The 15727-nt window shown below is 42.3% G+C and overlaps 1 protein-coding gene across 1 annotated transcript in view; it reads left to right on the plus strand.

The window, feature by feature from the left end:
* The window catches only part of LOC131265101 (uncharacterized), a 58101-nt gene that overhangs the window by 41643 nt on the left and 731 nt on the right, over window positions 1-15727 (plus strand). The window contains exon 6 of the mRNA XM_058267363.1: window positions 14692-14813. Coding sequence (XP_058123346.1) covers window positions 14692-14813 — 122 coding nt within the window. The remainder of the gene's footprint in view (window positions 1-14691; window positions 14814-15727) is intronic.

A 15727-nucleotide genomic window follows, 5' to 3' on the forward strand; every position in this document is an offset into this window, starting at 1 on the left:
CAGATTCACTCCACCTTTTAGAGCTGGGTGTAATGCGTAAATTGCTAAACAGTTGGAGGACAGGATCCATGACTAAGCGAGCAAAGTGGAGTAGTACAGAAAAATCAGAAATTTCAAATAAGTTTTCTGAAATTCGCTTCCCTCAGGAAGTTCATAGAGGAATACGTTCATTAAATGACATATCCCTATGGAAAGGTCTAGAATACCGAAATTTTTTGAATTACATTGGATTTGTTCTACTAAAAGACCATTTGTCAGAAAAATATTATCAGCACTTCCTTTTACTTTTTTGTAGCGTAAGAATTTGTTCTGTTGAAATGTATAGAAAATTCCTCCCGGTTGCTAGGGATCTCTTCAATCATTTTATAACGGATTTCAAGATTTTGTATGGCATAGAATACATTACAAGCAACATGCATAATCTCTGTCACGTAGTAGATGAAGTGAACAGGTTTGGTCCGTTATCTACCTTATCTGCATATCCGTTTGAAAATTATCTACATAGTATTAAAAAAATGCTTCGTCATGGACCACTTCCTTTGAGTCAGATAGCAAAAAGACTCACCGAACTTAGTTATGAAGGAGCAAAAAATTTTAGAAATACTTGCATAAATAATACTAGATCATTAGTGTCTGTAGAAAAAACAGAAACAAAAACGACTGTAATTTTCTCAGATTTTGTTTTGAGTACAAACTTTGAGGATAAATGGATCCTAACAAAGGATCTTCGCATATTTTTTATGGAAAAGATCCAAGAAATTAATTGCAATTGGCAAATTGAAGGCCGTTTCCTACTTAACATATATGATTTTTTCTCAAAGCCATTTAAATCCTCTTTTATACATATTTTTGCCAGTCACGATGAGAAATTTAATTATTCTACGATGCAAGGTTTAGCTCCCGATTGCATAATATGTAAGCTAGTAGCAGTTAAACGAAGAGATGAAATTGTTTTTGTTCCTCTCATACATACTGTAAAATAAATATTGTAAACCCGTTTATTAATGCCTTATAATTGTAGATGAAACATTTTATTTCATATTATTTAATTAATTGATTTTAACAACTTTCATCGTTGCTTTCAGTATCTTCCATGTAATTCAATTTTGTGATCTCGTTATCGCTTACTTCATCGTAGTCCATTAAAAATCCAGATGTACTGTCCTCGTTCTCTTCTGTGATTTCTGTTTCATTTAAGGTAGCTATTTTTTTTATTCCACTTGATCTATTTGGTCGACACGTCGACTTCCGTAATTGATAGCTTAAGGCTCGCTGTTTGCTATATCGGAAAATTTTTTTTTTTAGAAAATTTTCAAGTTTTTTGTTCGTATATGATGGGTCGCCATTACGAACAACTTCAAACATTAGTTGGAGCACATTCCCATACTCGCGGAAACCTTTGGTGGATTTGCTCCCTTTGTTAATTCCCGTATATGTTAACAATGTCCAAAACTTCCTTTTGAACAAGCAATCTGTCACCACATAACAAGCTGAATCACCAGTTTCCGCGTATGTGTCGGTAGGAATTATTTTTTTGAAATAATTTATCTGTAAAATAGAATGTAAGTGAATATTAATGGCGCATTCAGATAAAAATAAATTATTCACTTACGTAATCTGTGAATATTTCTTTGCGCGATAACAACAAATTAAAATTCGCCACATCCTGCTCATCATTGATAAGATCGTGTGTTTCGGCTACATTAGAATTTTGTTGTTGCGGTGGTTCAGCTACTTTTGAAGAGTTCACATTCAAAATTGAGGCAAGGCGAGGAATATTCGCTTCAAAGTAGTTTTGTACTGCTTCTTCTATAGTCGTTTTGACCGAAGTAAGCAGATCTTTTTTAAATGTTGCGAAAGCTGCCTCAAACTTAATTGAATTTTCTACTTGTACGGCATCGAGAATATCTTTTTTCATATTAATAATTGAACAGTTTAGATTGGAAATCTCGTTCTTTACATCCACTACATCCGTATTGTTCCATTGCATTGTTCGTTTTTCTAAAAGTAAGAAATAGGAATGATATGGCATAAAAGTTGATTGAAATTTGGTTATCTCATTTTGCGTCTTACGGGTGTTGGATTTCTCGTGACTTGGCATAGTTGATGAAATATTTTTAGATAATTTTGAAGAAGTGCCAGTGATTTCTAGAAAATTCAGAATAATAATTAAATTTTGTTTACCGATACTTTTACATCTATATTACCTTCGAGCCGGTTATTGTAATCCACTGAGTTATTCGTTGGAGGATTGCGGCGCTTCAATAACTGGCGCTTTGCTTCTACATCTGAGATGTCTCGATGCAGCATCTCTTCCACGACAGCTTCTGCTGCACTCAGGTGCTTAAATTTGCGGTGACTAATGGCTGGATATTGTTTTGTTGCGCCGTAGTAAGCCGTGCCTGATTTACGTAACACATTCGCTGCCTCATTTCCCAGCTTGGGCCACATGAGGAAGCCATCACGTACCCACGAAAGGGGAACGGCTAACACACGTAGCTGTTGATCTTCAAAAAATTCTACGACAGTGAACATCTAAAACGACATATATGATGCTATAATAATAAGTACATCGAACCATACAATATGATTCAACCAGCATTTCATAAAATTTGCCGTGTTGTAGCCGAGGAAGACACGGTATATTTCTATGGCCAATCGAATTAATTCAATTCTTTCATTGTAACTCACCTTTTTATTTCGGCAGCTACCTTTGTAAACGAACTGATACACTGGAGAAAATTGACAGATACGAGTAAAGAACTAGCACTGATTGAAGATTTCGAATAAGGCCGATGACCACGATTGTTGGCATAGTAACGACTATGTCACCCGGGCATACACTCAAATTTAAATCAACAAGAAAAAACATGTACCGCGCTATATAGGATAAGAGAAATAAACTATTCACTATAAACAGAAAACAAGTATGAAAACGAGTCACAGTTACCATAAATTAAGTCATATGGAGTCGCTTCGTAACGTCGAATGATGGATAAAAAGAATCGTTTATGTGCTCAAGCGAAATTGTTCAAAAAACTACGTACGGTTAGCGCCTCCACTTTTGTACGTATAAGCATTATTTTAGCATAATTTACGATTCAATCATATTGCATAGATATACGATTATTGGAAGTTGTATTTCGATTTACGTACAAGTGTGTTGTGTGGGCGTTGAGCTCTTTTCCGCTTCTGTTTGGTTCTTTAACTCCTTTCGCTCCGCTTCGCTCTGTTATGAGCTGGTTGCAGAGTGCAGGCTGAATGTGTGAAACCCAATAACAAGTAAAACCGGTACCAGTGTCGATACCGAGACTACACCAAGAGCGTGTAGAAACAACGCCTTTCGAACTAAGTGAGCAAAGTCATAATTTATGAAACACAATAACTGTAACACATTGAAGAAAAACAATCATGCAAAAGAATAAAACAAAGCATTTAAGCGCACAATATTGACCCGACACTGGTGAGATTGGTTGTCAAGAATATGTAGAACAATAAAGTAGAAAAGTATTAAAAAAGCGATACAGCACGGACGTCCATACAAAACAATAGAACTCGGAACCGGACTAAAATTTGCCCATATGAGGATGAGGGAATGAGGGAGCACGATGAAAGGAGCGAATGGAGCGAAAGGAGCAAAAGGAGCGAAAGGAGCGAAAGGAGCAGAAAGGAGCGAAAGGAGCGAAAGGAGCAAAAGGAGCGAAAGGAGCGAAGGGAGCAAAAGGAGCGAAAGGAGCGAAAGGAGCGAAAGGAGCGAAAGGAGCGAAAGGAGCGAAAGGAGCGAAAGGAGCGAAAGGAGCGAAAAGACCGATAGGAGCGAAAGGAGCGAAAGGAACAAAAGGAGCGAAAAGTACCGAAAGGAGTGAAAGGATTGAAAGGAGCGAAAGGAGTGAAGAAAGCGAAAGGAACAAAAGGAGCGAAAAGGACCGAAAGGAGCGAAAGGAACAAAAGGAGCAAAAAGGAGCGAAAGGAGCGAAAGGATTGAAAGGAGCGAAAGGAGCGAAGGAAGTGAAAGAAGCGAAAGGAGCGAAAGGAGCAAAACGATTGAAAGGATTGAAAGGAGCGAAAGGAGCAAAAGGATTGAACGGATTGAAAGGAGCGAAAGGAGTGAAGGAAGCGGAAGGAGCGAAAGGAGCGAAAAGAGCGAAAGGAGCGAAAGGAGCGAAAGGAACGAAAGGAGCGAAAGGAGCGAAAGGAGCGAAAGAAGCCTAACGAGTGAAAGGAGCGAAGAGCGAGAATGTCATGCAATACTTTTTTGTGCTAGCTTTGCTCTCCTTTCGAGGAGCGGAGCGAGGTTAGCAACTCTTTCGCTCCTTTTCTCAACACTAGTTACGGGATGATGGGAAATCCAAAAGCTTCCAGCTTTGAGACAACCGGGATGACAAAACAAAAGTAAGGGAAAAGGGAAAACCAAAACCTACGACTATGTGTTTCGGTGCATAATGGAGGCAACATAGTGGCATAGCCTGGGGTCATCGCGCGTGCTTTGAATGGCACGACCATAATTGGTTTCTTTTGTGGGAGAACAAAACGGAAAACGACCAAACACTCACGGCTGGTCAGACGTCCGGGCCAATCATGTTGTGGTGAAGGAAACGCCACACTGTCTTGGTTGTGTTGGACTCCCCCTTGTGGCCGATGGAAATATAAGGAAAGACTATAAGGTAAGCATTAGTGAACCCGGTGACTCTTTTCCTTAGGAATGTTCAGCATCCCTTCAACGATGCAGAAGCCTGGTTCAAAGCTCATCGCATCATCTGTGGACACTGTGTACGAATGTTGTTGATTGCAAATAGACTCGGCTGGCATTTGCCGAGATTTAAATGCAGCTTTCGCCGGCATCAAGGATAGACACGATCGTGCGTGATTGAGGGAGCTACTAAATGGAACCTTAAACCCACATCGCCCGAGAGCCCGGTGCCACATCCGGTCCGGTCCACCATTACCGGCAAACAAGCGCAAATGCACAAATGATAATAACAGTAATTGCGCCGGTAAGCCGGCTATCGAGTGTAAAAATGTTCTGCCCCATCGGACACGGATGGTGAGTTTTTCCTTCATGTTTCGCCGGCCTGCCGGTGTGGATTGTCTATGCCGGGAGCGTTCGGGGTGGATGCAGCAACTATATTGCATCCACCGAGCGGAGACAGGGCAATTTCGCCCGTAACACACCAATCTAGAACTACTTTGCGAAACGGACAAACTGATACAAATTGCACATTTTGTACGATTGCCCCCCGATACGCTTACCAAGGGGAGGGGGGAAGGGGTTGATCGTAAGATTTGGTCGCAGCCTTTTCAACACCTTCGCTCGAGATCGGCAATTTCTCATCCGGACAGTACTATGTTTCAGTGCCGTGTCGGGACACTTCGTTGGATAATCCCGCGTTGACCGCGACACGATTTGCGTGACGTGCAAGTGTGTACGGTTTTAGTGCTCCACACCGTGTCTTTTGTGATCTAAATGGGGGTTGAATTAATTGCACTTATTAGGAAACAAATTACCCTCGCCCGATTGGCCGATCATGCACCGCAGAACGGGCTCATAAAATTGTAATTAGCCTCTCGAGCGGCGCCGCAAATGGTTCAGACATCTCCACCGTGGATTGGATTACCGATTCCGCAGCGACTCGTGGCCCTGACGAGGTCGAGCCCGGGCCGGTGTAACTGCATCTTCGCGACACGACCGACTCGGGAACTCGATCGCCTGCACACCGAACCCGTTGCCGCATCACGCACACACCTCTGCGCCGGCGGCGGATGTTGTTTGCGCGTGGATTGCGTGCCCTTGGCGGGACCGCTCGTACCTTGGGCTGGCTGTCGACTAGGGCTCATCTTACGATCAATCGTTTCCCCGCTCCCGCTTGTTGCTCGATCGTGTCTGTTGCGTTCGCTAGAGGTGGTTTTCCATCGGTGTGGCCGAGGTGTGACAAGATGATACGGATAATTATCACCCTGAGTGCGACAGGATACCTAACTGGACCGATTCTGTTTCAAATGAAACTTCTATACTACAAACTTCTAACGAGCTAAAATCTGCTTTTTATGGCAGAACAGCATTTGTAGTTCAAAACGGCGTAAAGTGTATGAATAACGATGAAAAGCTATGTAAATGAAACATGTCCTTCGCAAGAAAAGATCAGTACTTGATAATTACTATAAACTTGATAAGTGCTATAAAGTATGGTGTGGTGCAATTTTGCATTGGTCGATATTTAAATTTTGACATTGCATAAAATTACATTCGGTAGACACCTCAGCCTTCAATACTTCAGCAAAGTTTTGGATTAGAATTTTGCGGAAAATATTTATTTTACTGAATTGACAAAAGTGTGTTAAAGCATTGAAAATGGAGTAGTACACGTTAACAGAGGGATTTTCAATTATATATTTTATATTTTAGCTTTAGTGTATACTAAAAACTCGATCAATGATGAACCGTCGATTATTAAACTTTTCACATATTAAATTTAATCACTGTAGAAGTTGTAAAAAACTTGTTTGACCACTATTTTTTTTATAAAATCATCTAAATTTTACAATTGGAGCACAGTCTTACTAACGCAAAAAAAAACAAACATGTACACATATGTCAAGATGTATCTACCAAAGTTGTACAACAAGGTTTATAAAAAACGGGGAAATCGATTAAATATCAACCATTTTAAATATGCCATTAAATTCAATCACTATTTTCAAGAAAAGAGTATTTACTCTTTGCCATAACTCTTTTCTCAATCCCTTCTTCACCGAGCATCGCCGTGGTGACAAGCTAGAAACATAAATAATCAAAAACATTCGTATTTTGGATGGACTACAAAAGCTTCTAAATTTTGTCCGAAACACCTCATTTGAATAACAAATTGTTAAAAGAAACGGATGAACAAGTGATCATCAATAATGACAATTATGATGATGATAATATTCACAAGCAGGCGAGGGTGTCGATGGCAATTTGAACAAGAAAGAGAAAATTTGCCGATCTATATATAATTCAAAATATGTTTAATGAATTGATCAATATAATAATGCTGAAATGCATCACGTTCCTCAAAGATCCGTGTTGGGTTGATATGTTTGGTTCAACTTAAGACTGTTCGTGCGTGCTTACTTCTGCACAATCGAGTATGCATTAAATGATTTTTTTGTTTTCTATCCTATCTCATGTGTTGTTTCTTAACTTCTTAGGTATTTAACTTCTTTGAGAATTATTGTGTTTCTTTATTGAAAAAATACCATCTGGCTAATTTTCTTCGATTAGATTTCGCTATCAAAACATTAGTGGCGCCGTTTTTGCCCCGCCTTGCGTTTAGTAACAGAGCCGTAGAAAATGAGCAAACGGAATTTTTCTTACCGTACTATCGATATCTTGAGGCTAGGGCTTCAGTTCAGTTGCAGTTAGCTCCAGCAACCCATGCGATATTGCATAAATTGCGCTCGATGGAACACATTCGCATTCCTGAGGGGATTAAAGATGACCGCATCGCGCCGCACCGCAATCCCAGCCAGTTCGGTTGCAGTCGACACTTGACTTTCATTAGAAGCCACGCTATAATTTGCACCTCGTCGTGTCGGGGGACCTCGAGACATGTCCGAGCTGCCGTGCCGGCGTCACCGTGCGTCCCTCGTGCGGCTCGAGGCTTGAAGCTACATCGCCTTTTGATCCTTCTCGCCCGGCTCCCAACCTTACCGCTTGCTGGGGGCATGGGTTGGGTCAACTTATCATTATTATCATTATTTTTATTGCAAATTGTCTCATTATCATAAAGATTTGCTCTTGTCGGAGCCGGAGGAACGGCCAGCCGCCGACAATTTGTCTCCTAGGTTATGGTTCGCCGAACGGTAGGAGTAGCCCTCCGTCGCGCAGTCATAACACATTACCACCACCCCTTGGCCCGGGATGAGATTCGGCTCGATTGTTTTGCGCTCCCAAACGTCACTCACTCCGGGTGGCTGTCTCCGGGCTCCACTTACAGCCAGTTATGATCGAGTGCACCATTATGCAAATCAGTAAACGCACTACAAACAACCGTTTCCCACCGCCCCGAACACGCCCTTGCCGATGGGATGGATGTAATGAGCCGCGGCACATTAGGCTTTGATTCCGCGGGAGATTGGTTGCGAATGGTGCTTTAGAAGTGATGGAACCGATTGGCCGTTGCGTAGAAGAGCCCGGGGATCTTTGCCTACCATTTTGTATTGCGAACCGCTTGTTATCGTGGGACAATTAGAGCGTGATTGATTTTCCATCGAATGCTATTAATTTGAACCATAATTTATGTCATTATGCTATAAATGACTTCTGCAGTTAAAATTTCTAAACAAAGATAATTAATCATTTGGTTAAGTATGATCTTTCTCCATCATACTCAGTTAACGGGTTATAACGATTCGCGGTTTGCAAAGTGCAGCCCGTAACATAAAACCAAACATATAATTATCGGATTTTTCCACAATACTAATCGTGTTTTTTTCCCTAAAATGTACGTTGAAATTGTTAAACGAGGAGTTCAATACCTGATAGCCAGAGGTAAAATAACATATTTACTTTACTTCCATCAAAGAAATACTCTTTACATTGCCTAATCAATTATGGCTCACAATATGCAAAGCGTTTTTTAGTTGAGATATTTTTGTTACTGGGAGTTTGCCAATAAAACCTCGTTGTGGTAAAATAATTTGAGTAGAGGGTTAATCTCAAGTATAATTAAAAAAAGAAATTTACAGTACAACGAACAAAACCTTATATAACATAGAATAGTAAAAAGTAAATATTTTAAAAATCTTACCTTATATCACTTTTTGATGTAACTTTACTGCTTTAAGAAAATGGACACTACATTTAAAACTTGTTTACTTTTCAAACATAAAACCATCGTTTCATCATCTGATCTAATTACAACCTTGACTAACTGGCTTAAGAATACTCCAAAATAACTATACTTCTTGCAAGAAGGTCCTTTCCGAGGTAGAAAACTTTCTCACATAACTCAATCGTTGGTATGTACGCTTTCCGAACCCGTTAGAAGCAACAAATCGATAGCTTTGTGGCGCACCTATTCTCTTTTGAGCGAACGAAACACTGGGCCTCGCATCGTTTGAATATCAAAAGCGCACGGAAATGGGTGGTAATTGTAATTTTCCTGCCCTTTACACAACAGGAATACAAACGATTTTCATCAATTTCATAACCCCACCAAGGGTCGATCGACGTTTCTGCCAGGGGTTTGTAGACAATAAATCACATTCAATTGTTTACCAAAGGTCTCCCAGAGATGCGAGAGAGGGATGAAGGGCGGGGTTGCTCGGTTAGGCCCCGTCTCTCCAGGAGGACGACGACATTGTGGCTCCTTCTCGTGGTTTAGTTACCGAGGCATTAAATCATCTCCCGCCTGGGCCGCAGGGTTTTCTAAGTTTTGCAATTCGAATTCGCCCGAAAGGCTCGTGAATAATGCATCACGTCAGCGGAGCTTCCACGCACCACAAACAAGCACACACAAACACAAACACAGTCACATAGTCACAGAGGTGGCCCGAGCAAGATGCGTCTCCGATGCTGCCAGAGACCATGGCCACAGTCAATGCATTTGGCATTGTTCGACTTGGCCGGCGTTCGAGAACCGGCCGGATCAAGGATACTGCAATGCGAGAGGAAAACTCCTCACCGACCGAAGCGCACGGTGAAGGTTGCCGGGGGGTCCCGTACCGTGCCGGAACGAAACCGAAGTTACTACCATCCGGTCGCCTTCCGGTGAGGTAGGTCAAGTTGAACTCAAACCGGGTCCGATCTCTTCTGTTTTTGTCCGTTTTTCTTCCCGTTCGAAAGATAAATCCTGGGCGGCTTTTGCGGACGCTTACGTAGAACGGGCTCTTGTGGTTTATTAAATTATCTTAAGGCATTTACTAATTGCCACAACCATTTTTATTTCTTTCCTCAAAATCAGAGTAAAGGATAAGATTTTCTATAATTGGCAATTTTATTTGAGTGCCTTCGAATCAATAAACTTTCTTAAACATGGCGTACTATTTACTTTAATAAAGCAATTAATCTGATATCTTCATGTTGACTCCATCAGACTGACTGCATCGAGCAGCATAAATAAACTCATCTCATCTCGCCCCAGTTATAAGGCAATTTCCTCCCGTTTCCGATGTGTAAACGACGAAATCGACATCACTCCGTCGCAGGCAATAATCATCAATTCTACTTACTTCCCCCGGAGACGGCCCGGAGGACCATTCCATCCCGTTGCTGATGCCCGTGCGCCGCTCCCACGGTAGCTACCGTAGAGTTTCCCGAGATTTGCATAATTGATTTCACTCTCAGTTCACTCACCTGCCCGGGCCGCAACAAGGCTTCGCTGCACTTTGCACTTGCACTCGCTCGCCTTTCTAAATTGATTTACAGCTGGGTAATTATTCACGCTCCATCCTGCTAGCCTGAAGGATGTGGAGCTGCACTTGCCTGTGTGTGTGTGCTCCATTTTTCTTTCTTTTCAATACTTTTCTGGCCATTCCAAACCAGGTCAGCCCAACCGGATGCAACCGTACAGCGGGCAGTGCACCGCCGGTGGGTTCTGTTCGAACCGGAAGGTTTCCATTTCGAAACAGGCAATCGCCTTCGGTGGAATCGTTTTTCAAGACGCCATATTTTGTCCCCTCCTCCCTTCGCCCGAATGTAAGGGCCCCGTGGAACACTGTGAAACGATCATTGATTCGTTAATTGCTGGCAGTTGATGGCGCTGTCGCTTCGTGTGGCTCGGGAAAATTAGTGTCACTATCGGCGCGGGCACCGGTGCCCCTTGGATGGTTATTGAAAGTGACAGCGCGCGGAATAGCTTTGCATAACTTACCACCGTCAACCGCCGCAAGTTGGTTTTTCGCACGCACTTGACACTGTGGGCAGTTCTTGTAAACAAAAAAAAACAAAACATTAAGGCTGCAGAGCATGGTGGTTGGTGCTGCATTAAGCGTGTTAATTAGTCGGTATTTCTTCAACACCCCGGTGCACAAGGGTAGCAATTGTAACGGACGCCATCGCTTGTTCGAGGCAATGTTTACTAGACTAATGCTGCGGCGGATGATGATTAACATAATTATGTTAATTATGGGTTTACTAGCGGAACGCAAGAGGGTTTCGAATGCTAGGAGAACAAAACGTTTTCTGCGATATCAAAAATAATGCAAGAAAATGGTTTTATCATTTACAATTTTTAGGATAGCTGTGTAAAATACAAGCATCTGATATCTTCTATCGAAATGCAATCACCTCGAAGCAGCTACTCTACTATATAATACTAATAATTTAAATCAAGTTACTACCAAGACGTGTACGTGCACCACCACATCGGAACGGTTTTCCCCTCAGTCGACACACGACAACTTTATTGACGGTTGCATCGACACAGCAAATCAGAGTGCTGTCAGTTGGTCGCGGGTTCGTCGCCTGTCACTGCCGCAGGTGTCCACATCACCCGTCACCGGACGGCAGACGACAGGGTTTTGCGAACGACATTATCATCGACCACACCGCAGCCGGATGCTTGTTCACATGTCCGCCACGTGTCGATCAGAGCCCGTCAGTGGTGCCGGCCGCAGATCCGGCGAGGCTGTTGAGTGGGCCAGTAAGGTGATTTTAATCATGCCTTAAGCTACTGAAAACATTTGCGTGTTGATAATCTGCATCGGCCAATGGTCGATTAGATTTTCATTATTCATGTTGACGCAGGCAGGTTTCGCGAAAGTTGATGTTTTTTAATTTATTTATAATTAAATTTATTTATAACAACTGACTGTAATTAAATATATATATTATTTATATTATATTTATTTATAACAACTGACCGTAATTAAATTATTTGAGCACTTGATGGTATCTCTTCTAGTGCTGAAACATATTTCAAAAACCTACAGAAACGACATATTCCGGCAAGAACGAATATATTTCGATTGGGAAAGCACATGGAATAAAAAGAACTTGCATTGGTAGTCTACAGCTAGCCTTTTTACTATACAAGATGTGTGTACCGGAAGAAGGCGCAAAATCTATGCTTCAATAGTTATCATAAGAACAGAATGGTTGATTGCTCCTTTCAATTCCTTAAAACACCAGCAAGAATAATGTAATTAAAACGACATATGATAACCAGTTGAATATCGTTTTAAACATGAAAAATAATGAGATAAAGTAAAACTTATATTGTATTCCAAATGATCTTTATTTGATTTAAGTATCAAGGATCTATTAAATTGAAAAACCTTTTCTTTCGTAAGTCGATATTGAATAAGTGTTTCAAATTTATTTTACGAGTGTACCAGATTTATTCTGCAGATTTATTTAATATCGATTTCTTCTTGGTAATTTGAAAGTTTCTAAATGAACAGATCTATCATATTTATAGCATTCTATGTACTTCATCACCAGCTATCCCATTTCGTACTCAGCTTCGGCTAAGAACTTATAAGACATTTTGTCTGGCATTCCAGCTCCACTCGATGAATTGATTGCGATAGTCATGTACATGATTCGCTACTCAAATCGGACCGCAACAATGTAGCGAACATGACCGGTTTATTTCTTCCTGCTTTCGGTCACATTTGCGTTACCTCCTTCCCAAAACTCAATCCACCGATAGCTTTCGGGGACGTGGGGAAGAATTCCACAACTAACTTACAAACGTTTTATTTGTCCTGTACCACAGCGTACGGAAGAAATGCGGGCCCCTTGGAACAGCTGCTGGTGTGGAACACTGGAGGACTGGTGCTGGTTTAAGGCACGGTTGTAAATATGTTGCGATTTAACTTTTGGCAATGACAAACCGTCATCCTGCAGCGACATCTTACAGCTGTTTCGAAAAGACATTCCATCCTATGTCGCATGGGTGGACCATGGGCAGCAAACAGGATTCCGGCGAGAATATGAACGCAAACAAAGTTGCCTCTCAAAGTCTCTGTAAGAAATTGCAGTACATTTATATACGGTTTTTGAGTGTAACCATAAATTAAACTGCAACGAAGTCGTAACTTTTCCATTTCACAAGATTAGTCGTATCAGTGTCGAAGTCCTCCGAACTTTATGGCAAGACCTACATAAATTTAACTTTGACTTTTTAGATTAACAGAAAACAAAAAATTAAATGAACTTTGCCGATTGCTGGAGTAAAAACCAGATGCAATCAGACACAGAATAATATGCATCCGGAAAGATGACTCTGAAATAAATGTAACAGAACGTTCATATAATTTTGTATGCTTGATGTCCAAGTGACGTAACATAGATTTTTGGCTATAATAATGACTAATCCCTATAGATACAATTTTAAAAATTATTCTTTGTTGGATAATCACGAGCAGAAAAACCATTTTTCCACAGCAAAAATCATACAAGTTTTCCATTTTTTTTTATGCAGCATAAATCTTGTTGATCTTTTACACATAGATTTCACTCAAAAATATTGCCTTTCCTTCATACTCCGTTCCTCTACGAAGAAGATATTTACGGGTTCTATTGTTATTGAGTGTAGATCCGAATCATGCTCAAACCTTGAACCATCCAGATCGCCTTTAAGAATTCCAGATCGCATTTGCGAGCCGTAGCAGCTGTTAAATATTGCAGTTTTTTTTCTAACAGACGTACAAAAAATGCATTACGATAAAATCGAGTCGTAAAATAAAATTTAGTCAGGTCTAAAGAGTTCACCGAAAGGAGATTTGAATTGAAAAGCAGAAAACAAAAAGAAAATGCAGAACCCAGAAAAAAGCGGCCATTAAGGCCGATTTAATGGCCAAAGTGTCTACGGTAAATATAAAATTGGTCGTAAAAATATTGACAGCACGTTCCGGGGGCAATAGGAAGCAGTTCCATGCCGCTCGCATACACCAACCGGTACGCCATCGCCTTCGCGATCGCGATCGCGCTCTAAACTTTGAGGCGAAGGAAGCCGTCGGCAAGTGAAAAAAACAAAATAAAACAAATGGCGTAGAGATATGCACCCTCGGTGCACACTGACATTCGCAGACGTTCTTGCTGAGGTTTGCCCAGGAAAGAATATGCAATAATAATAATAATAAAAAAACAAACCACAAACACACACACACACCCGTCAGCCCCACCCGGACCGGAAAGGGCTCCGAAGAGTCCGAAATTATGTCTACAATCTACGGTGCGAGCATAAATTAAATGATCGTGCCGTAAAAATCCGGCCTCAGTCGCATTCCCGGGCGGAACGACGAAATGCACCGAATTTCCGCGCGCCGGGTAATCGGCATGGAGTGGCCATGGCGCATGGTAGATCTTCAACGCGCCGTTTTCAAACGATTTCCCGCACTGGAATAAACTCTCCTCCCCACCTTATCCCGTTCTGTCCCTCCTAATCGAATGGATGTGCCATAAACTTCCAACCGCAACCAAATTGCCTTTTAATTGGGATTCGTGCGATCTTTCTCGTGGCCGTTGTCCCGCTGTCTCGATTGCTGGTAGTTTTTTTTTCTTTTGTTCACAAATTTTCTTGCAAAAGAAAACAGGGGCGCTTCTGTTCCGGCGCGGGAAGAGAGAGGAAGGAAAAAAAAGCAGACACACACAGGAACTCAAAATGCATATTATTTCAATGCTTTCCATCTTATTTTTCGTCTTTCTTTTCATCTTCATCCTGGTGGCCAAATTCAACGAAACGAAAACACATTCGCGCACAGAAACCGCCACTTGCGAGACGATCAAGTGCAAGGATCGGCAGCACTGTCTAACGGACCTGAAGACGCATAAGCCGCGCTGCGTCAGCTGCAGCTACAAGTGTCCCCGCATGAAACGCCGGCAGGTAAGCACTCCAGCAATCCACCCCTCTACAGGTCCTGCCTATGTTGTCTGCCCCCCCGACTCTGTGCGTGTGTGTACCGATCGACGTTCTATCGACGAATGCGCCGTGATTGATGCATTCTGTCTGCAACGGCGGCGAACTGTTGCGGCAGTTGCAGCCAATCCATATCCGTGTCTGTCTGTCCGCGAGCTCTCTGAGCGCGTTTCAATAGCCCAGCAAAAGGTGATAAAGATGGGTGGAGGGAGGGAGAACATTTTAAACGAAACACAAACCGCCTAAAGCCCCTCACGGGTTCACCCTTGCACGCCCCGGGCCAGACTCCGAGGGATTGTGCACGAATGCAAATTGTGCGCTCCCTCCAAATCGTGGCTCGATTCCGTAATGCAAATAGAAATATTCGCCGCGAATCGATCGGATCGATCGATGGATCGAATCGGATACATTATTCCCACACGTCCGTGGGTCGTGGCTCGCGCATCGATTTGTCTGGCCCGGCCTTCCAATGGGCCTCCATTATGCTTTCAATCGAATTTTGGTTCCTCCAGCCCCCCCGGCCGACCGGCTGTCCCCCTCTTTCGCTAGGTTTTATTTATTTTTACCCACCACGGGAATCTTATCTTCGTCGTTTGCTGTAAGTGCATGCGAACGCAAATCAATCCCTGCGAGCGCGGACGAAGAAAATATGCTTACCGAAGCCCAATTGAAGGAGGCTCCCAGTCAGTGCAACGGGGCGTGATCATAACTCATGCCGCTCGCCCTCCTAGCCCACACCCCTCCCATGTTTGGTCCCTTTGTTGCCGATTTTGGGAAACTGCATTTGCATTCCAGTGGAACTCTTCATCCGCCTTTCCTTTTTCTTTCGCTGTTCGCTGAAGGGAACGTAACATTATTCGTGTGCGCAGCGTCGCGCGCCA

This window comes from Anopheles coustani, chromosome 2 (genome assembly GCF_943734705.1).
Source record: "Anopheles coustani chromosome 2, idAnoCousDA_361_x.2, whole genome shotgun sequence".
NCBI classification, from domain to species: Eukaryota; Metazoa; Arthropoda; class Insecta; order Diptera; family Culicidae; genus Anopheles; species Anopheles coustani.